General features: G+C 46.2%; 4 protein-coding genes and 1 long non-coding RNA gene across 12 annotated transcripts; 4 read left to right on the top strand and 1 right to left on the bottom strand.

Moving 5' to 3' along the window:
* Positions 1-335: 335 nt before the first annotated feature.
* On the top strand, positions 336-2,919 carry SPEM2 (SPEM family member 2). 6 transcript variants are annotated; one of them, XM_051995821.1, is made up of 4 exons: positions 344-1,010; positions 1,236-1,293; positions 1,527-2,747; positions 2,818-2,919. In XM_051995821.1, the coding sequence occupies exons 1-4, from the start codon at positions 819-821 to the stop codon at positions 2,835-2,837; spliced, it is 1,491 nt and encodes a 496-aa protein (XP_051851781.1). In that variant the 5' UTR covers positions 344-818; the 3' UTR covers positions 2,838-2,919. The 6 variants fall into 6 exon arrangements, with proteins under 6 accessions (XP_051851784.1, XP_051851780.1, XP_051851781.1 ...); XM_051995824.1 differs by having other exon boundaries at positions 336-1,010; positions 1,836-2,919; XM_051995820.1 differs by having other exon boundaries at positions 343-998; positions 1,527-2,919.
* A 937-nt stretch (positions 2,920-3,856) lies between these two features.
* On the top strand, positions 3,857-8,198 carry LOC127560887 (spermatid maturation protein 1-like). Its single transcript, XM_051995828.1, has 3 exons — positions 3,857-4,074; positions 4,337-4,394; positions 4,543-8,198. The coding sequence occupies exons 1-3, from the start codon at positions 3,883-3,885 to the stop codon at positions 5,703-5,705; spliced, it is 1,413 nt and encodes a 470-aa protein (XP_051851788.1). The 5' UTR covers positions 3,857-3,882; the 3' UTR covers positions 5,706-8,198.
* Positions 8,199-9,099: 901 nt separating this feature from the next.
* Positions 9,100-12,328, top strand: TMEM102 (transmembrane protein 102). Of its 2 annotated transcripts, XM_051995825.1 has the most exons (3): positions 9,100-10,168; positions 10,493-10,718; positions 10,821-12,328. In XM_051995825.1, exons 2-3 carry the CDS (start codon positions 10,505-10,507, stop codon positions 12,128-12,130), a joined length of 1,524 nt encoding a protein of 507 aa, XP_051851785.1. In that variant the 5' UTR covers positions 9,100-10,168; positions 10,493-10,504; the 3' UTR covers positions 12,131-12,328. The 2 variants fall into 2 exon arrangements, with proteins under 2 accessions (XP_051851785.1, XP_051851786.1); XM_051995826.1 differs by lacking the exon at positions 9,100-10,168 and having other exon boundaries at positions 10,186-10,718.
* Positions 12,153-16,509, bottom strand: LOC127560891 (uncharacterized). Its single transcript, XR_007953420.1, has 2 exons — positions 15,841-16,509; positions 12,153-12,265 (listed from the first exon to the last, which is right to left on the bottom strand). It is a non-coding gene; the product is annotated as an uncharacterized LOC127560891 (long non-coding RNA).
* FGF11 (fibroblast growth factor 11) lies at positions 12,881-21,703 on the top strand. Of its 2 annotated transcripts, XM_051995832.1 has the most exons (6): positions 12,882-14,422; positions 14,528-14,573; positions 16,516-16,626; positions 16,994-17,097; positions 19,235-19,433; positions 20,120-21,703. In XM_051995832.1, exons 1-6 carry the CDS (start codon positions 14,381-14,383, stop codon positions 20,212-20,214), a joined length of 597 nt encoding a protein of 198 aa, XP_051851792.1. In that variant the 5' UTR covers positions 12,882-14,380; the 3' UTR covers positions 20,215-21,703. The 2 variants fall into 2 exon arrangements, with proteins under 2 accessions (XP_051851791.1, XP_051851792.1); XM_051995831.1 differs by having other exon boundaries at positions 12,881-14,573.
* The last annotated feature ends 33 nt before the right edge of the window (positions 21,704-21,736 follow it).

Here is a 21,736-nt window from a genome sequence, read left to right as displayed (position 1 = left end):
GAAGAGTCAGTGGGAGGGCTGTAAACACTGCGTCCAGCTGAGCCACCACCCACACAGAATCCGGAGTACTCAAACAGACAGGCAACTGCAGATGCAGCTGCAGGGGCCCCTCAGAATCAGAATGCTTTATGCCAATTTTGGACCGAATTCAAAATTTGGGTCTCACTCTCCTGGTTCGCAGAAGAGAGATTACTGGACACCAGGGGCCGAGAAAGATCTCTCGGTGGCCACCCCCTAGGATCCGTAATCCCCTTTGCCCTCCAGGGAGAGGGACTGGCCATCAGACTGAGCCAAAGGCTTATCTCGGTAGGACCTCCAAATGAAATAGACCAGGCAATAAAATTCAAGACAGCCGCAATGAGGAAGATTTAGGATTTATTTGGTACGGAGCTCAGGACGGAATGGTCAAAATTCCGTACCTTCACAGCACTAAGGACAGCTTTTATAAACGTTTTTTTCTGTTCGGCTATGTTACATTGGAATCTGTGATTAGCATTTTACAACAGGGTTCGAGCAGATATTAGATCAATCTTGAGCACCACCCGAGCACCACCCACCTGGAACAGATAACCTTAAGGGCATTGTTGAGCCGGTCTTTTGAAATACAAAAGAGATCCCCAATCTAACTAAGCAAACTTTCTTCTTCTGGCCCAAAGGGGAAAGGAGGGATTTGTCCATTTCAAAAGGATCAGAGCCCTCAGCAGCTTACTCTTCATTGTGACCCCCACTGCCTATCCCTATTATGACCCAACCCTACCTCCTTCAGGAACCACATCTGCCTTCACACAGGAATACTAGCCTCCTAGCTCTTGGCATGTATGAGCTGTGGGCAGGGCCCCGGGTGGGGCAAGGTGACCCCGGGACCCCCCACCATGGCCGAGAAGGCCCAGCATGGGCCACAGATGCACTCTGGCCATAGGCCGACAAGAAATCTTGATCCTGTAGACTTGATCCTTCTACTCCTAAGCCTCATCATCCTGCTCAACCTTGGAATCAATGTGATGATTCTGGTCAGGGATGGGCCCTGGTCAGATGCTACCTGGGCTTCTAAACAAGGGTGGATACTGGGAGAGTGGGATAGAATAGCTGTGGGAGCTTGATGATTGGGAGAGGGAGGAGAGGAGACAGGGAGGGAACAGGGGCCTGGGTCTTTATTAAACAATAATAGCCTTAGCAAAATACGCTTTTACACCCATTATCTTCTTTGATCCCCCACCCCCACCACTATCCCTCAGATCTGGCGCAGTCTCATGAGGTCCCTACACCGAACATTTGATTTCTTTCAACCTAAAGGTGAGTGTGGGGTCTGGGAAGAGACTCTGATTTCCTTCCTCTGACATTATATCCTCTGACATTCCCAGTCCTTGTCACCTGCCTGCTTTCTGAAAGCATTCTCAAAGGGACTTGAGAATCTGGCCCTTTGGCCCCCAACATCCCACACAATGACCACAATTATTTCCCACAAGGGACTTGTGTATTTAGCTATCCAATCCCTCTCCCCAAATTCACTGCCCTACTCCCAATAGGTAAGATTCCCATGAAGCCCCAGCCTTCCATTAAGAAGCCACCAGGGGTCCCAACTCTGTGCATCCACTGCACCTTGGACCCCGTGGCTCTAAATGTGACCCACCCTGCATCCAAGCGACATCGCTGCCGTCATCAACACTCAGGAAGTTGCCATGGCAGTTATTGGGGAAGCCAACAGGCATGTCGCCGCAGTCGCCGAAATCGTGGCCGCCAACGCCATCTTCAATATCACCACCACCCTCGAACATCCTTGCCCCCACCCCCTCCTCCCTCACCTGCAAACTCACCCAATTCCTTCTGTCACCAAGAAACCTGGGACACAGACTTAGATGACAATAAAGAGGCCTGGAACCAACAGTCCAACTACCAGCAGACAACTTCTCATCCTGGAAATATCAGGCATTACAGGGGATACTGGAGCAGTTACTGTCCAAGAGGACCCAATCTCTCTCCTCAAGACCAGAAGGCTCCCAGAAGGGTGGAAGCAAAGTCTGAGTTGAGGCTAAAGACTTATTATCAGTCACCTCCAAATAGCTGGCCTCAAAACCTAAAGGAGAACACGGAACCAGGACCGAATCCCACTTCACCACAATTCAGACACAGGTTCCCTCCCAATCCATCTTGGATGCCTGGCACTTACAAACCCCTTCCTCAAAGTGGCCAGATTTTTTATGATGGTTGGGAGTTGAGGCAAAGGGCCCGCGATGGAGGTAGGGGGACCAGTGTCTCCAAGACTCCCCAGTCTGTACCTCGAAGCCCTGAGCTCCAAAGCTATGCTGAGAATGTTGTGCCGAGACAGTCAGTGCGGCGTGCCACAGTGCCCCTCATCCCAGCACACAACCCCCTGAATCGGACCCATGTCTCAGCAGGACATTTGCCCTTTAGCAGCCGGGAGAGGTCAGAGATAAAACGATGGGATGGAGAGCATAGAGAGCCATTGCCTCCCCGGATCACACTAGGCTCATCCCCTTCCTTCACCAGACTCCCCATCCATGAAACACAAAACCAGTGCTCTGCCCCAAATGAGAATCTGATACCTGAGGTCTCTCAACCCCTGTCCTATGTCTCAGCCTGTGTGACAGCCAGAACTCCAGCCCCCGATCCAGGCCGAGTACCTGCCTTCATCCCGCTTAGTAGGAACCCAGGGGGTTTTACTAACTATCAAGTGTATGATAGCCAGGAGCTGAAGCGACAAATTCAGGAAGGACTTGGGCGCCGAGGTGAGGCCATTTCCTGCTCTCCTACCAAACCCCGCATGGGTCCCTCCTCATCCTGGCACTCTCTACACAGAACCAAGGCTGGGAGGTTGAAGTGAAAACTTTGAGGACAGCTGATCCATGTCGGGAGAGACACTGACAGAGATGGAGTGGGGAATAAAGAGGCCAACAGGGATTTCATGCTTCCATCTTTGGTAGGGAAGGTCAGGAGACCCTGGCTTGGGAAGTCTGGTAGGTGTTATACCCAAGACTTGATTCTTTGACCATTACCCAGTCCACAAGTTTCCATCCTTCTAGCCATGGTTACTAAGTCAAGTGATAGGAAGGCAAGCAAGGCAATGTCCCCTGCCAATAAGACTTAATAATTTCTTACCTGATCATCCGAACTGGCCAAGAATGATACCCTAGGATCCTATCACCCTTCCCTTCCTCCTTGGATTTTATCCTCCAATGTATTTAGAGGACCCCATCAACTCTCTGCTCCTTTCCTCTGCCTCTATTAGGGATTATATTTATCTATTGGGGTTGTAGAAGATGATGTTCCCAAGTCCCAGTATTCTCCTATAGGGAGACCTGAGGCCTAGATGCTTCAAGGTTAAGATATAGCAAACTAGGAGACTTTTCTCTGCTGTCTCCACCCCCCAAAAAACCCCCCAAAACTATCAGCTGACTCTGGAGCCCAAACCTGAGTAAGCCACCAAAATATCTACTATTGGTTTAAAAACTTAGGGCAGCATAGCTTCAAGAATGCAAATGGATGGTCAGGTTTCTGATCTCAGCTCTGCCACTAGGAATTATGACTTTTAGCAAGCCACTGGACCTTAGTTCTCCTCACCTGTAAATTGAAGGAGTTGAACTAAATAGTGCCTCAAGTCCCTTCCACCTCTGATATTCTATGTTCTGTGGTTCTATAATTGGTTATTTGAATGAATGAGTCAGCCCAGAAGCCCTGGTAGAAGCTGCTGCTTTTGGAACTGGCTGCTAAGGAACAGGAGGCCCTAAGGGGCCTAAAACTGAGGGAGACCTGATGTGAGCTCCCTTTATTCATCTCCCACCCTCATTGTGACCTTTCTTCCTTTTCCCATTGTGACCCGGATACCTTCCCATCTCCTGCCACAGGAACCTCAACTCCCAGGGTATGCGGGCAGGGGTGGGGGCTGGGGCACCCCAGGAAGCTCTGGGACCCCCAACATGGGCAAGCAAGTCCTGCAAATGGGCCCAAGTACACTCAAGACCCAACCCCAGGAAGTGCCAGGACCTGGGGGACTCGATCCTGTTACTCCTGGGGAGCGTGATCCTGTTGAATGTTGGAATGAATGCGGTGATGCTGGTCAGGGAAGGCTGAGGCCTAGTGTCCCTGTAGATACAGCAAGGGATGGGGGGAGGTAGGGATTAAGGAGAGGGAAAACAGGGAGATTGGGTACTGAGGGAGGCAGGATATTTTGGATCCTTGAGGGGAGGGAGGGGGTAGAAGTGGGGCTAACAAAAATGGGAACTAGAAGACACATAGTTATTTGAGCCTGGAGGTTCAGTCACCTGGATTTACCCTTGTTCACTCTATCCTCTATCCTCTCTTCTCCCTAAACCCCCAGCTCTGGCGTCATTTGAAAGCCTCCCTCCGAATACTGTTCCATCACTTTTGGGAAAAATGTGAGTGTGGGGCCTAGGGAGGCAACTTGAATCTATTCCCTTGTCCTCTATCCTTCTCCTCCTCCCCTTTCCTATAATGAACCAAATTTCCCTTAAAACTAAGGTTTCTCCTTCCCTAGCCCCAACTTCTCCCTTCTCCCTCTCTCAGACCGGCAACGATGCCACCCAACCTGCATCTGCTGCACCATGGATCCCAAGAGCCTAATCCCTCGGGGCTCTCCCCATACCCATCAGCATCAAACCTGCCTGGTGGACCCTTCTCACAGCCTGGACTGGGCCCCAGACACAGATGATGAGAAGGTCTCAAAGTGCCGATGGCTGCCACCACAATGTGGCCACTCTGGAGACCCAAAGATCTCCCGTGGACTATGGAAGCAGGGGAAAGGGTTGGTGCCCAAGGCAGAAAAGTTTACCCATTCTCAGTCTGCTGGAGTGAGTACTACCCCACTCCTGCGCCCTGAGACCCTTTTCTACCCTGGCCAAAAGCCTCAAAGCTCAAGGAACAGTGAGGAAATAGAGTCCCAATCTGCCAGATGCATTCAGAAGCCATGCCAGGTTTTCCTCTCCTCCTCTGTTCCTCATCCCCCAGCTGGCCATGTGGTATATGATGCCAGAAAGATGAAAGGCCCAAACTGCCAGTTGGGGGGATTTGTGGAAGCTTTGTCCCTTTCCACAGGCGGAGGCTCTCTTCGAGAGCTCAGTGAGAAGGGCCAAAACCCAGTCTCCCAGACCCCGGAGAGGCCCTCCAATCCGCCCACTTTCCCTGTTGACGACCCTGTGGAGCACATAGAATATAGGAAGCAGAGAGCCAGCTTTCCTGAAGGAAGGAACAAGGGCACACTCTCCTGTAACTCCAAGTCCCGTACTGATAAAGGTTATTCTGAGAGGAAGATTCTGCATTCCCCAAATTCTGCCTGTTTACAGTCTTCTGACTACCCCACTTTTTCCTGCCATACTCCTTCCCGGTCACCCTGTTCTTCTGAAATCCTCCTACCTGGCCAGATTCATTTGTACCAAAAACAGCCTTCAAAGGTTTTTGTAGAAACTATTGAGGTTTCAAAGGGTGATAAGGCTTGTGATATGCAGAAATTACCAGAGGTCTCCACTGTCACTCAGATCCATTGCCCCCAAAGATGGAACCAAAACTGGGGGTACAAGTCTATGGAAATGCCCATGCAGAATCGGTCATCCCTCCATCAGATGCCTCTGAGCAAGGGATCTGGTTTGGCGACAGGCCATGTGGTCTTTGATGCCAGGCAACTCAGACTAAACAAGGAACAAGCCAGAAGCTATGTCCCCAGGGTTTCCTAAGGCCCTGAAACCCCTTTGACTGTTCCAAGGAAAGGCAGAAGGAAGACTGGGGATACCAGTCCATGACGAAGACTTGGGAGAAAAGCACAGCAATAAAGGGACAGGTATAAAAAGGAAACAGATTTGCATGGTGGTATTCAGGTGCAGTGAAACCCCAAACCTGATTAGTGTCTATAATCAGAGAATTGTCTGGACCAGATCTTTGAGGTAACTGCCCTTTCTTACACCTCTATCTTATTCGGATCCTATTATGCAGCCAAATGGCCTCTATGGGGCTGAGGGAGGGAGGTGGCACAGAGGTGGAACACATAGGACGATAGGATTTGGAGCTAGAGAGGACTTACAGATAATCTGATGGAACTTCACGATTTCAAAGTGAGGACTTGCCTAAGGTCACCCATGTAAGTAGCAGAGCCAGAATTTGAAGGTGGCTCTATTGATCTCAAATTTAAATCAATTGGGTTGAACTAAATGGCCAATGAAGTCTTTTCCAGCTCTCAAATTCTGTGATTGTGTAAAATACAATGCTCTTTCAACTGCATAGATTATCCTACAATAAGGCCCAGTGAACTGAGCTCTGGGGTTGCTCTACTATTAAAAATACAGCACAGAGACCACCCTAAACGTAGATTCTATCAGTCCCTTCACCTGTCAAGGTCCAAGACTTTCTCTTCCCTTTCCCAATTCTGGGCTCCATCTGCTTCCTTTGAGAAGACAGAATCCTCCAGCTGCCATCCACATTTCCTTAGGGCCTCTAGTTTAGTTCCGAGACAGAGAGGAGAAGAGTTGGGGAAAGAGCTCTGTGACCCTTCATTAGAGGTCAGCTATGGGGCTCAGTGGATAAAAGTACTGGGCCAAGAGTCAGTAAGACCTAAGTTCAAATTTGAACTTAGATCTTTACTAGCTATATGGCCATGATCAAGTCATTTGACGTCTCTGTCAGCTTATTTTGCAAAATGGGGATGATAACCTACCTCATAGGGTTGTAGGGAGAACCAAATGAGATTTGCAAAGCACTAAGCAGAGCACCTGGCAACACTGTAGGTGCTTAATAAGTGATTGTTCCCTTCCCCCTTTTCTCTTCCTCCAAGACAGCAAAATATTTATCTGGATACTTAGACCCACAACATAAGTCTTTAATCTTGACTGAAGTGCCTATTTAATTCTCAGCTGCCTCTTCTCTATGAGGCATAGTACAAAAATCCCTGGATTCTGGAACCAGAAGACCTGAGTTAAAATCCAGTCTCTGGTTCAACTTTAGGCAAGTCATTTTCCCTACTTGTAAAAGAGAGATTATGGTCCATTTTGTCTCTTGCCTATTATAAATCTTATGACCCATAACAGAGAACCAAAGCCAGCCAAAGGATTTTGCTCAAAGCTAGTAGGTGGTTTCTACCTGGAGTCCTTTGAATATAAAAGGACAGGAAAATCAAGTCTTGTTCCTTGTCAAGTCTTTTGTTAACCATTAAGTGTCAGGCACTCAGCTAAGTTCTAGGAATGCAAAAAAAGGCAAAGCTATTTTGCCATCAAAAAGCATCCATTCTAGGGGCAGCTAGGTGGCACAGTGGACAGAGTACCAGCCCCGAAGTCAGGAAGACCTGAGATCAAATTTGACCTCAGACACTTAACACTTCCTGTGTGACCCTGGGCAAGTCACTTAACCCCAATTGCTTCAGGGGGAGGGGAAGGCATCCATTCTAGTGCAGAGACAAGACATAAATAACCAGGTACATACAAGAGCTGTACAGGGTAAAGGTAATCTGGGTAGAGAAAGTACTACCAGCGGGGCACCACACCACTACCACAAAAAGCAAGTGGGATTTGAACTTTCCCTGAAGACAACAGTGATTTTCCTTTGTTGGGGGGTTCCCTTCGTTCTGTCCTTGTTTTCCCATTTGCTGAGTTTCTGCTATCATCCTTCCATTTTCTCAGTTCCAGTAGCCTATCCCTTTACAAGCATTGTCTCTTAGATCTGTCTGTGATACTAATTTGGATGGTTTACTCGGACTTCTGGTCATCAATGGTGAACATCAATTTCTGTTTCAGTAGCCTGATTCTGCCTACCACTACTCTGCTTCTAATAATATCCTAATCTTTATGTTCTCATTACAATTCACAGAGAGCTGTGTCTAGATTAAAGAGTACCTATTTGGAGCCCTGAACTCAGGCTGACCTTATCCTCTCCTCTGAGCACATTATGGTCCTGACCTTTCCCATCTGGTTTAGCTAGTTTACCACAAACACTTGCTTTTCTGTCAAAGCATTGAATTTAAAGGGACCTTTCTAGTGTGCCAATTTTCTCTTATCAATAAAGACAACTTTCTATAATTTAAAACTCTTGGAAAATTGCTTGGGACACTCAGAAATTTTGACTTACCCATGACCACACATTTTGAGAAGCATTTGAACCTGATTCCAGGTTTGGTTCTCTAGATCCAAAGAGGGAAACTGAGGCTGAGAAGTTTTCCTAGTTCTGACCATGATTATAATAGGGAAACCAGGGAACTGAGCTAGTCAGTGATATCTTAAACTGTAGAAAAGGGGAGAGCTGCAGAAAGAGGGCATATATATGTGAGATGGAGAGGTATAAGCTGGTAGTTATATCAACAGATAGATTCAATGCTGGTTCAGGAATAAGACTTAGTCATTAATAGTTTCTATAATCTTTAGCAGTAAGTCAACAGTGAAATGCCCTAGAGATATATGTTTAATATTTTTATCAATCCAAGGATGGATGACATGTTTACCAAATTTATAGATGACAGAGATCTGAAAGGATTACATATTGAATGATAGTCAAGACTCTTAATAGGTTAAGCCTCGGTTCAATCTAACTGATAAATATTTAATCAACCAATTAAACAAATACTAGCAGTTTGTCAGAAAAAAATTTGATGGGAATGGGATTTATTGAATTGTAAAATCCCTCATTGTGGGGTGTGGAGACTTTATGGATTGTAAAATGAGTGTGATAAATTAGCATACAAACAAAAAATATATATATTCTGGGATCTTAGGGTTCATTAAGGCAAGAGTTTCCAAGAATAAAAGTCACCCTGATTAGACATTGCCTATTGTGTTCGATTAGGAAGGATATTGATGAGATAGAGGGAATTAGAAGCAACAAGGTAGCACAATGGATATAGCACAAGATAGTCAAGATAAATGTGATTTGAAATATGAGTGCAAATACTTTTGGTTGTGACCCATACTAAATCATTTAACCTCTGGCTCTCTATTTTTCTCACCTGCAAAATGAAGATACAAATAGCTACCTCTAAAATTGTTCTAATAAGCTAACTTTCAGGGTTATTCTGATAAAATGTAAAAGTACAAAGTGATTTGGAAACCTTAAAGCATATATATAAATATTATAAGTTTATTATTACTATAATGATCCAAAGAAAGGCAACCAACATGGGGAAGGATACTTTGAGCTAATAATCAGTAAAAGGAACTGGGGATGTTTAAACCTGGAAAAGAGATGATTAGTTGTGTTTGGCTTTACAGGGCAGAATCAAGATCAATGGATGGAAGTTTCAAAGGTACTTTATAAAAATGCTTAATGTCAGGAAAAAAAACAAACCTCCCTAATTGTCTAGTCATTTGAAAGTCTTTGTGACCCCCTTTTGGATGTGTATATATTTTTGGCTGAAGGATCAGAAATACTGGAGTGGTTTTCCAGTTCATTTTGAGTAATTTTGAGGCAAGCAGAATTAAATGACTTGTTCACGGTCACACAATAAGTGTTTGAGGCTGAATTTGGAGTCTTCCTGACTTTGAGGCCCAGTATTCTATCCACTGTGCCACCAAGGAGCTCTTCCTATTAAGAGCAGTCTAAAATTGGAATGGACTACCTGGACTACTACTTCCTCATAAGAAGTCTTAAAAGCAAAACCTATAAGATGATTGTACAATATTTTTATAATGAGAACTACATTTGAGGTTAGGGTTGGACTTGATGGCTTCGGAGGTCCCTGGAAACTATAAAATTCAGTTTATCTGTCTTATATGTTTATACGCCATCACTACCGTAACACCACAGTAGGGAGCAGCAGAGGACCAACTGGCCTAAAAAGAGATCTCCCAGGCATGGCTTAAGTACACAGAATTCTTCTAGCATGCACCCCTAGCCTTCCTATAAAGTGAATTCTGAACACAATATTTACTGGGAAAAACTGGATGAATAGTAGGTAAGGATGATGACAGACTTTCTTGGACGACTCAAAAATGTCTTTGGATCCAGTAGCTAGGGAAGAGGAACCAAGGAACGGGGTGGGGCCAGAACTTTCCGAGTGAACAGTCCAAGCAAAGAAGGGTGTAACCTCAGGTAAAAGGGGCGTGTCCAAGTGGAGACAAGGAAGTTACCCATAAGATTTTCTCCAAAGCTTTCTCCAGCTTTCTTTTTCCTCCGGGCGGTCTCCTGAGGTCTTTTGCCATCAACCCCTCCCCACCCAAAGCCGGTAAGCTAAGGGAACAGATAGGCAGATTAAAAAAAAAAAAAAAAAATGTGTCTGGCTCTGGACTGCAGTGAATCCGGGGCTGAAGTTGGGGTAGGGGCGGGAAGAAAAACAGCTTTAAAAAAACCCAAAACTACTTGTCAGGTCTAACTGCTACTTAGAGGACTAGAGAGTTTGCATGTTGGGGGAGGGTAATATTTGCACTTTACATTTAAATAAAGACCTGGGCGTAGGAGTTTCTAGTAATTAGGTTGACGAGGAAGGAGTTCTAGAATGAACTGAGCCCCATTTTCCCTTCTCTCCCCCCCCTCCCGGCCGTGTCCCCAGCCTCAGCCCCATATGGCTTCCGCGGTCTGGGGGAGTACCCCCTGGTGGGGTCCGCCACCCCCAGCCCCTGCTCGTCCTGTCACGGACCTAGACTTCTGCTCTGGAGCTCAGCTGCAGGAGCTCACTCAACTGATCCAAGAGCTCGAGGTTCAAGAGAGCTGGCACAGCGGGCCAAAGCCCGGGGCCGACCTCCTCCGGGCTAAGGACTTTGTCTTCTCTCTGCTCGGTAAGTGTCACCTTTGGGCCCTCCTATCCTCTTTCCAGTAGTTCCATACTTGGTTTCTATCCTATAGAGAGTCTCTACTGACCCTCTACCCCTTATACTCAGGTCTCATCCACCGCCGGGACCCCCGGGTTCCTGAGCGAACAGAGCTTCTGCTCCTCCGCGGCGGAGTCCGCGAGGGCTCTCTTGATCTGGGGCCTGGATCCCTGGGCCCCTACGTCCGGGGACCCCACTACGATGCTGGCTTCACGCTCCTGATACCGTTGCTTTGGCTGGATTGTAAAGGAGTGAGGCCCTACCTTGAGCTGGAGTCAGGCAGTGCGTGGCTCCGCCTTCAAGCGCCAGTGGGCGGGGCCTCAGTCCTGGAGGCGTGGCACGACTGCCTAAAGCCCTTCGCCCCAGAGGGGCTGGGCGGGAAGGGGACTGTAAAAGAGGCGTGCCCATTGGAGAAACTTCCGTGTGATGTCACAATGTCCGAGACTGCGGCGGCGGCGTTCCCGCCGTTGCTGGAAGACTTTGATCCCAAGTCGCCAGCGGAGGAGCGGCGCGGTGACTTGAGGGATTCGGAAAAAATAGACTTATTGAAGGATCCGCACAGTGACGTCACAGAGCAACTCCCTGGACAGCCAGTCCAAGAGCCTGAGGGGCGGGGCGCTCAAGAAAACTGGCCCGCTTTATGCCCCACCCAAGTAGCTTCCTGGTTTTTTTCTTTGCTGTCTGCTGTAGCTGTCTCCTTGAACCCGGACCCCGGTTCCCTGCGCCTGGTCCATGCCTCCCGCCATGCGGGAGTCACTACTATCCTTCTGTCTACACCGGGCCCTCCCTCTCGGCTCTTACTCTTTGACTTGGTGCCAGGGGTCTCCGTGGCCGGTTGGCCGGGGAAAACCCGGACGTACACCTGGATGGGTTCCGTGGCCGCTGGCCCTACCGCCTACTACCTTGTGCCGGGCTACAGAGCCAAAAAGGATGGGCTCCACTGGCGGATTTGCTTTGCCCGCCAGGAACTGGCGCTCAAGGCCCGTATCCCTCAACCTCTGCTCCAAGCACACGCAGCTGCCCAGGCCTTGCTGCGCCCCCTGGTGGCCGGGGCCGGCTGCGCGGCTCCCTACCTTCTGCGGACTCTGCTCTACTGGGCTTGCGAGAGACTTCCAGCCCTCTATTTGGGGCGGCCGGAGAATACCGGGGCCTGTTGTCTGGGGCTGCTTGACGAATTAAGCCGCGGGCTCGAGGCTGGGGCACTGCCCCACTACTTTCTGGAAGGAGAGGAACTGGCGGTCGGGGAAAGGGCCACAGAGCTAGCCGGGGCTCTCGCCCGACTCCGGGGGGACCCTGTGGGGGCTCTCCGAACTGCGGTGGAGGAGGCCAAGACTGCGCGGAAAGGGGGTGGGGTGGTGGGCGGGGGGTCATTAAAATAAATGCGGCTGGATGGAGACAGAATCTTGGTTCTTTTTCAACCTTCATTCCCGTCTCTCTCTAACCGGTGACATAACTCATTCCGGGAGACCTAGTCCTCGAATTTTCCGAGTCTGCTGGATGTCTTGGTTCTGCCCCTGAAAAAAAAAAAAGATGTTTAATCCCGTCCTCACTACCACCACCTCCACCCCAAAATGTATACATCTGCTATCAAAACCCTGATCCAGGGACTCCTCATTCCTTCCTTGTCTATCTTACCCTCTCACAACCTCTTAGAATTTCTCTAATTACGACCCTAGGTGGAAGCCAAGTAAAAGGGTGAAGGGGAGATGCTGACACAGCATGAGAGAGGAAAGATGGAGCTTGGCCAATTGGTTAGGTTGGAAATAGAACAGTTTGCCACTCCCTGGCAATGGGTCCCTTCCCCATCTCTGCTCCACATGCACTCCCCGCCCCCAGCTAAAAAGCTCTATCTTCAGCTAGCCCCTACCCCTTTTCTCATGCAGACCTAGACATTTGTCTCTTTTCTCCCCCCGAGTCAAAGCTCTGCACCTAGTTCCCCCTCCTGGGAGTTATGACTAGCTTCCCACCACCAGCTTGTTTGTTCCCTCCCTATATCCCCAACCACTTATATTTCCAGGTCCTCTAACAGATCCAGGAGTCCCTTTCCACCGCCCCCCTCCCTTTTTTTTAATGCTGTCTCCGCCCCCTGTCCCGCCCTCGGGTAGGGTTCTTAGGCTGAGGTGGGGGAGCAGGACGCGAGTTTGCGGCTGCCGCTACGGCTGCCGTTACTGCTTCTGCTGCTTGGGTTTGCTTTCCAGTCAATCCTGCTGCTGAGGCCTGGAGCGCCGCCATCGGGGGACTAGGGACTCCCTGTAAACCCACCCCTATTTCCTTGGGGGGAGGGATAGAGAGCGTCGAGGTGAATCGCGCGGGGAACCCTCTGCTGACAGGGGGACAGTGAGGGAGGAGAATGAGAGCCTGAGCCATCCATCACTGCCGGCAGCAGGATCAACAGGACAGGTTTGGGGGTCTCAGGAAAGAAAGTGGGGTGCAAGTAATTGCTTAAGGAACGTGAAAGGGGATCTTGGGGAGTGCAGTACCGCTAGAAAGGAAGTACAAAAGACAAGTTAATCTGGGGAGTACCAAGGAGAAAGTGGGGTACAACACTTTCAAATAGCTAGCTGGAGGTCAAATAGCTCCATATTTTGGAAGACTGCATCAAGACTCCCCAATAATATTTTGTGAGATATCCAGAGTGAAGTTAAAGACTCACTATTTTGGGGTGACAGGATGTAAGAAGGGACCTTCCATACCCACTGCACCTTGATAACCCCTAACGTGCTGGAGCTGGAAGGGCACGTTTTAAAGCGCCAGGGAAGTAGAGGTAAGGATAAGTTTAGAGGATACAGAAACTAGAGTCTTTCGGGGTTTGAGGTGGTAAAGAATGTTGACTTAATGAAAAAGGGGATGATTTGGAAAGAAGCTCAGGACCCTAGCAAATGGAACCTCCCAGAAGTTCTGAGCTATAGGTTTTGAGAGTGATGAGAAGAGGTAGAAGATACATTCCAAATTGGGGAGGCAAAGAGGACCCCCAATTCCCTTTAACCTCACAGCTGCTGCACCAAGTATTGCTGCGATAGATGATTTGGGGATGTTGTAGTCCTCACCCTTTCTAGATTTCTTTATCTGATAAGGTGGAATTGTGAGATTCATTTCTGTCATCTCCTATAGTGAATTAAGGTCTACAAAGTCTGGGCAGCAGAGATTATATGGAGAGGTGCAGAAAAACAAGAACCTTGGAGTTACATCGATTCAAGGCCAGGACTGTGAAGGAAAGGAGAGAAAAGCTGGGGCTATGAGGAAGGGGAACCAAGGGAATTAACTCCAAGAGCTGGACAATTACAAAGCTTCAACCAAGAAGAGTTTAAGGATTCCCTTCAAGTTTAGGGATTACAGGGGGAAAGGGCAATTGAAAGGATCCCTTTTGAGGTATTTAGGAGGGCTTATTGGGGTACTACTACTTGACGGCAAAGAACCCAGGAACGCACAAGGGAGTATCTGGGATAAATTTGGAGGTACACTGTTTTCAATTGTGGGGGAGAACATTCTGGGAGCCAGCTTGAGGATTGTGTCCTATTGAAGAACCTTCATATAGTTTGGGTTGTATATCTCCTTTGTGAGAGTGGCAGAGTTAAGGGACATCATAGGGAGATTCGACTGTCCCCTAAAGGGAGGGAAGGTGGTTGGAGATGGCGGCGCTGGCCAGCAGTCTGATCCGGCAGAAAAGAGAGGTACGAGACCCTGGGACAAGCCGACCGGTGTCAGCCCAACGGCGAGTGTGTCCGAGGGGTACTAAGTCCTTGTGTCAGAAACAGATATTGATTCTGCTCTCCAAGGTCCGTCTCTGTGGGGGGCGACGGGCGCCGCCGGACAGGGCACCGGGTGAGTGATAACAGTTGGGATTTGGGGCTCCTGAGTAGGTTGAGGTGAAAACTAAAATAGAGATCTCGGGGAAGAAAAACTAAATATCTGGAAGAGCAGCTGAGCGAGGAGAACCAGGGAAGACTGGACGAAAATATTTTAGAGAGCCGAGTTGACGGTTGGATAAGATAGACGAAAACTCCCTAATGAGAAATGGGCAATGGGGAGACTACAATTTCAAATTCTCCCTTTCTGCTGATCCTCACTTCCTTTCTCTGCACCCACATAATCCTGAGACTCTACAGCTAAGGGAAATGTGAGGGTTTTAAAAGAGTTTAAACCCCCGATCCTCTTAGGAATTCAAGCATCCAGTTTCCCCATTCCCTCTCAGCATTGCCTGGCCGTATATGTCCATTTCTTCCTGCCTTTTTGCTGCTCTGCTTCAAGCCCCTAACTGAGAGTACCGAGGTCTCAGAACACTTGGGTCATACAACCTGATTTCTTCGATTCTGCGACGCTCTTTTCTCTTCCCCCTGTTTAGCTGGTCACCCCATTCGCCTTCCTCTATTATTTTGTTACCCCAGTTTCTAGCTTGGATCTTTCTCGTTCTGGTTCTGAGACAACCTTCCTAACTCTCCCTAGGGTGTCCTTGCAGATCAGCCCTTCCCCCACCCTTGCCTCCTTGCTTCCTTCCCCGCTTCCCACTCTGCTCTCCCTGTCCGATCTCAGAATTCTACTGTGTCCTCTCCTTTTCCCCTCCTTCACACCCAGGGGACAGAACAAGGAATGTCCTTTGGAATCTCCTCCCCAGTTCTTTTCACAACACCCCTAACTCCTGCTTCCCTCAAGAACACAAAGCCCTGGCACAGCTGGACTGGCTGCCCCTCTCCATAGAACCCAGGTTTCAGAACAGATTGTGGGGGATTAAAGGGATGAGGCGGGGTGGGGGGACACGGACAGGAAAGACTGCTTGGGACTGTACCACTCGCAGCAGAGCAGGGGGTATACATGAAATACCCCTTGAGGACTTATACTATGAGAAAAAGGGGTGAAGAAGAGACCACCATGTCTCAAAAAGCGGAGCTTTCCCTGTCTTCCCTTACCTATTTTTTCCAAATTAATTACAGAGAGTCAACAACCTCCACCCCAAGTTCTCGTTTAATTATTCCTCTTCCCACCCACTCTGCCTTTTTCTGTGGTACAGTCCAGAGCCCACCCTTTGGAAATGTCCCTTTTGCCCTTCTATTCCACACCCCTCTAGCCCTTACACACATACACACACACTTACACTCGGTCCTTCAGTTACACGCATCCTTTGTGTGCACTACTATAATCTTTCCTCCCCAGTTTGGAAGTCCGGGGTCCTTAATGCTAATAAGGACTGGAGAAGGAGAAGGACTGGAGTCCCCTGATTTCTGGTTCCCCAGAAAGACAGGCTTGTGGCAGTCTGATTAGTGGCACAGATGACCAGGCAGACACGGCAGAGGCCCAAGCCAGGCTGGGCAGCATCAGGTGCTGAGTCAGCGAGCCTAATTCCAGCAGAGTCAACTCCCTCCCCCCATAGCTTACGTAGCCCCCTTCCCCCAACGTACAATCTGTGATTACCCACTACAAAAACTAGTGGTTCTGGTTCCCTTTGTCACTGTCTTTTCCTCTTATCATAAATTCTTCCCCTCCCCCTCCAACTCAGCTATTGAGTAGGAACTAAACTACTCATAAATTTCAATAAATTAAACTAAGAGCCAATGATGGGGGCAGGGACAGGGTGCAGAATTCCTCAGGAGACTGAGAGGCCAGAGCTAAAGGGTTATATTCAGTGGGTCTGTGAAAGAGCAGTTGACCTTAGTTCTCCCTAATTACTTTCCCCACTTTCCTCACCCCCCCCCCCCATTTCTAGGATCAAACTTGGAAAGAAAAAACTATCAAAATTAATGTCAAGTTCTTCCTATCTCTTTCTCCTTAGAACCCCAGCTCAAAGGCATCATCACAAAGCTTTTCTGCCGTCAAGGTTTCTATCTGCAGGCTAATCCAGATGGGAGCATCAATGGGACACAAGAGGATACCAGCTCTTTCAGTGAGGGGGAGAAGGGAATTTGGGGGATGGGGAGAGTTAGAAAGGAGAAAAGAAGTGCTTAGGGCTTCTCTTCTCTCGCTGTACTCTAAGGCACTGGCAACTGGGCCCCTGAAGGAATAGCTTATTTCCTGTCTACCTAGTAACTTTCCAATCCTGTTTCTGTTATTGATATCCATGAGTGAGGATGGGCCAGAGTAGAGTAGCTGTCCCTGGAGTAGAACTGATGGTAGGGTGAAATAATGAGAGGCTCAGGGTTTTATTGTTTGGTTGGTTGAGTTTTTTTGAGGAAGTGGGCACAAGACATCCTAAAGATTGAGGGATCAGGGGTTAGATGCCTTGGCTCTCTAACTCTCATTCTACCCTCCAGCTCAGTTTAACCTGATCCCAGTGGGTCTCCGAGTCGTCACTATCCAGAGCACCAAGTTGGGGCACTATGTAGCCATGAATGCTGAGGGGCTACTCTACAGTTCGGTGAGATTCTCTTCACTTTCTTCTGTCCTGGTGAAAGACCTAGCTGGGACCGATTTCTCAGTCACTTTCCCTGGTAATCCCACAATTGACCCTTTTCTCAATCCTTTAGATCCTTTAGACCCTTTAGACACACTCTACAGCAGAGTCATCAGTCTCAAAATAATTTCCCTTTCTGAATTCCCTAATTTTTTCTTAAGATTTTCCTTGCCATATCCTACCAAAGCCACTTTTGAGTTCTCTTCTCAATAATCTTACAATATCTTCATCATATCCATTCACTACACAAGAGGTTCTTGATAGAGATAATTTCCAGATTCCTCTAGTCTTTGCAAAGGACATCCTCACAACCACATGCCTAGGACCCCATGTGGCTTGCCTTCTCTGAATATCTCTCTATATGCCCAGAGCTAGTTATGACTAGGATAGCCAGATAGGGCATGTGAAAGAAAGATCTGAGTTCTTCCATAACTCTGCCAGTAATGCATTCTTTGACCAAATAATTTCACTAATCAACAAAAAGAGAAGTTGGACTAAAATATCATAGAATCCTAGAATTCAAGCCAGAGGCTTCTTTAGCATCCATATGTCCCATTCCTCTCCTTTTACAGGTGAAGAAACTGAGGACTAGGGAAGTTAGCTGATTTGTCCAAAGATTTCTTTATTTCCTATTGTTCCCCTCCAGTTTACAGCTGGGAATCCACTAGATTACAAATTGTCAAACTTTTTGCTTCTATTTTACAATTTTAAAAGTTTCTGTTAATAAGGCAAAGAGTTTTTGTTTGTGTGGGCTACATCAGTATATATTTAAGATACTAAAAATGAAAACATAAGTTTTAAAAGATATTTATTAATTCATTTAAAATAGCAAAACTAAACCTAGGACATGTTAACCATGTTAGAACAGCTAGGTGGGTAAGTGGATAAAGCACCAGGCCTGAGATCTGATTTTACAGGATTTATCTTTCTGAATTAAAATTAGACCTCAGATATTTACTAGTTCTGTGACCTTGGGCAAGTCACTTCATCCTGTTTGCCTCAGTTTTCTCATCTGTAAAATGAGTTGGAGAAGGAAATGACAAGCCACTCCAATATCTTTGCCAAGAAAACTTTAAATAGGGTCATGAAGAGTCTGACATGATGAATATCAAAAATATGTTAACCAATACAGCATATTTTTTTGAAAAATAACTACATTATTCAAAACATAAAGAACTTAGTGAGAAAAATAGCATTATTTTACATATTTTTGCAAATCTCTTTACTGTCTGACTTAATAGAAAAAAACTAGATTCTCTTATATACTTTTGTATTCAATTTGCTATGATATGTTTTTTGGTTAAACTATAATGGGGGTGGGCAGCTAAGTGGCACAGTGGATAGAGCACTAGTCCTGGAATCAGAATGACCTGAGTTCATATTTGGCCTCAGATACTTGACATTTACTATATGTATGACCTTGGGCAAGTCACAAAACCCTCACCAAACAACAAAGCCTCACCAAAAAGAATAAAAATAAACTATATGCAGATAATATATCCTCACATGGATATGAAATTGAAAAATCAAGGAGTATTTTAATAGTCAAATAATATTTTAATATTATTATAAAAATAGTTTGGAACTTGAGTACTCTTTCTCACTGGAGGACTCCCAAGGATCTGCAGACCACACTTAAAGAACTACTATAGTGGAGAAAAAGCTATACTGCAACATATCCAACATATAAAGGACTGCTTGCCATCTAGGGGAGGGGGTGGAGGGAGGGAGGGGAAAAAAAAATCGGAACAGAAATGAGTGTCAATATAATGTAATTATTAAATAAAAAATTAAAAAAAAAAAAAGAGAAAAAGGAAGGGATTAGAGTGAAAGGGATAGGAGTCAGGTTGGATAATTAGATATAGGAATACACAGAAATCCACCCTCAAATCTATAGGCATCTGGGCTCAAAGAGCTCATCTTTATTTCATCCCCTCAGCACTTAGAGGATTTGATTCCATATGTAGATTTTATGTATCATTTCTCAAAGGGGGAAGGGGAGGCTCAAGTCTGAGGAATATCAGCCTCTTGCCCAATAATATCAATTTCTCTTTCTTCCTCTCTACCTTTGTTTTTTTCTTTCTGTGACCTTATCCTCAAGCCACACTTTACAGCAGAGTGTCGCTTTAAGGAGTGCGTCTTTGAGAACTATTATGTCCTCTATGCCTCTGCCCTCTACCGCCAGCGTCGTTCAGGCCGAGCCTGGTATTTGGGTTTGGACAAGGAGGGCCATGTCATGAAGGGAAATAGAGTCAAGAAGACCAAAGCGGCTGCCCACTTTGTGCCTAAGCTCCTCGAAGGTATGAACATCTCAGAGATGAGAGGGTCTGTCATGTCAAATACATTTCCACTACCACAGAAAAGATCCTGTCTATTTTCACATCCTATGAGGGTTATATAGCAAATATTTCAAACTAGGTCATAACAAAAGGAAGTCTTGCCATGATAGGGAAGCATATCTTTTCTTACTATGTATGGCAAGGCTTCTGCTTTTGTTTGCGTGTGTTTTTTTTTTTTTTTCCCACTGAAAACACTTTATATTGTGACAGAAAAGTTGTATAATGATAGTAGAACAACAGACAGACTCTGTTGGGGCAGGAGTGAGGAGGGCTGATCTATAAATACTGAATGCTTTTAAAATGGGGTATATAAGATAAGGAAAGGGGAAAGGAATTGAACGAGATTATCTCAGAATTCTAAGACATGCTCTATCCAGGGGCCACTTGGAGGGAGGAGGGAAATTAATAGAAATATAGGTTAACAGTAGCAACACAGAAAGAAATCAAACAAGTATCAAAACAGTGACATCTTCATAGAACCAGAAAATTATAACTTTTAAAATTAGAAAGGTCCTTAAAGATCACCTATCTATCATTTTGATCAAGAGAGGCTATAGTAATATCTTTCTTTATATTTCTCCACTGCTTATTTCTGTGTTTCTTAATCCCTGACTATTTCTCTTTCTCTGTTTCCATCCTCCTCACAGTGGCCATGTACCGGGAGCCTTCCCTGCACAATGTACCTGAGACATCTCCTGCAAATGACAAGCCTCCTCCAGCCTCTTTGCCTCCTGAAACATAACCCTGATGTCTGGGACCATCACAGACATTGTCTTGGTCTTCACTGAACTCCATTGTAAACTACCACTGTCCTAACTTCTGGCCTGCAGGGACCTAGTTCTAGAATCTGTTCTACTGACTATTGTGGGTTCTAGCTTATAGCTGAAATCATCCCTTTTCCTTAGATGGAGCTAGAGTCTGAATAGCCACATGCTTGCACTAGGAGACATTTTAGACAATGGATCACACTTCTTCCATAAATGCTACTTGTGGTCCAGAAAGATTACATTATATATGGACCAAAACCCATGTCCTTTATTGTCTGTAGAAAATTTTCTAAAAATCTTATTCTTCCATATAGGGAAAAAGCCCAAATCCATCCTCTTTTTAAAAGCACTTTCTAAAGCTTAGGATTCAATCTCTCCCTAAACATAGCTAGTTGCAGGGCAGTAGGATTGGGGAGTCTAAAGTTAAAGAAATAGCCAAATTCCTGTTTAATGAACTTTCAGGGTGAAGGCACAGAGACCCAGATATGGTGGGTGAGAGGGAGGAAAACATCTGGGGGTGAAGACTATGGGAACAAATTCTGAATTATATGGAAAAATGAATACTTAGCTACCTCACTAGGGACTTCTTAGGGGTCCTCCATAAATATAATGAAATTGTCACCAACTGTGATGGAAAGAGGATAATGAACCAACTGGTACAAGCTGTGCATGAGAGAACAAATGAGTTACCATCTAAATCAGCCATAACATTCTTATCTGGTCAAGCAATGTTAGGGAACTTTGGTTCTAGGTCTCACTTCCCCCAGATTTTAAATCAAAATAGAATAACCCTGGGTTTTCTAAGAATTTTGCTAGGGAATCAAAATCTCTGGAAGGTCTTAACCAACCTAGAAAGGCTTCAGGTATGCCCCAGACACAGCCTGTTGTCCAAATTGTCAAGTTGTATTCAAGATGATGAAGTTTGCAGGTAAGGCCAGTTTCAAAAGCTATTTGCTAAACTGCAAGAAGGTTTGTAATCTATATTTATAGAGAAGTGCTCAAACTGATGAGATCACAAATCCTTGAAATAATGGGAAAAATACTGAAATATTGAATGTGGTTGTAAATCACACTTCAACTAGGTTGAACCAAAGAAAGGGACACATGGCAGATGGAATAAATAAGACTAAAATAAGACTAAAATGAGACTAGAACGAATCAGTTGAGGAGTACAAGGCAATAAGGGAGTTGTACTCCAACACCCTAGAAACATCAGGAAGAAACTAAGGCAATGATGGCAACAAGCAGGAACCACTAGAAGAAAGAATATTGAACTGGTGTCAGAATGAAGGATTATCTCTTAGAATCTATTTCAACCTACCCAGATTGTTACATGATTGATGAAACTGCAATCCCATCCAATGCCCTACTATCACAGACACCAACTGCCCATGAATCCTCTTGCTCCAAGAACAAGGGTCTTTCTCTTGCTCATTTCCTCTATTAAAGGCAATTTGTACATTCTCTATGTCTGTTCTGAAATTGGGAAAACTGGGA

Source organism: Antechinus flavipes, chromosome 4 (assembly GCF_016432865.1).
Source record: "Antechinus flavipes isolate AdamAnt ecotype Samford, QLD, Australia chromosome 4, AdamAnt_v2, whole genome shotgun sequence".
Taxonomy (NCBI): domain Eukaryota; kingdom Metazoa; phylum Chordata; class Mammalia; order Dasyuromorphia; family Dasyuridae; genus Antechinus; species Antechinus flavipes.
This window is presented reverse-complemented; position numbering and strand designations above follow the sequence as displayed.

Coding starts and splice junctions, on each gene's coding strand:
- TMEM102 (XM_051995825.1), top strand. CDS start 10,505: ATGGCTTCCGCGGTCTGGGGGAGTACCCCCTGGTGGGGTCCGCCACCC. Junction 10,719..10,820: donor CTTTGTCTTCTCTCTGCTCG/GTAAGTGTCACC, acceptor CCTTATACTCAG/GTCTCATCCACCGCCGGGAC.
- LOC127560887 (XM_051995828.1), top strand. CDS start 3,883: ATGCGGGCAGGGGTGGGGGCTGGGGCACCCCAGGAAGCTCTGGGACCC. Junction 4,075..4,336: donor GAATGAATGCGGTGATGCTG/GTCAGGGAAGGC, acceptor CTAAACCCCCAG/CTCTGGCGTCATTTGAAAGC. Junction 4,395..4,542: donor CCATCACTTTTGGGAAAAAT/GTGAGTGTGGGG, acceptor TCCCTCTCTCAG/ACCGGCAACGATGCCACCCA.
- SPEM2 (XM_051995819.1), top strand. CDS start 819: ATGAGCTGTGGGCAGGGCCCCGGGTGGGGCAAGGTGACCCCGGGACCC. Junction 1,011..1,235: donor GAATCAATGTGATGATTCTG/GTCAGGGATGGG, acceptor ACTATCCCTCAG/ATCTGGCGCAGTCTCATGAG. Junction 1,294..1,526: donor TGATTTCTTTCAACCTAAAG/GTGAGTGTGGGG, acceptor TACTCCCAATAG/GTAAGATTCCCATGAAGCCC.
- FGF11 (XM_051995831.1), top strand. CDS start 14,381: ATGGCGGCGCTGGCCAGCAGTCTGATCCGGCAGAAAAGAGAGGTACGA. Junction 16,627..16,993: donor AGAGGATACCAGCTCTTTCA/GTGAGGGGGAGA, acceptor TCTACCCTCCAG/CTCAGTTTAACCTGATCCCA. Junction 17,098..19,234: donor AGGGGCTACTCTACAGTTCG/GTGAGATTCTCT, acceptor CTTATCCTCAAG/CCACACTTTACAGCAGAGTG.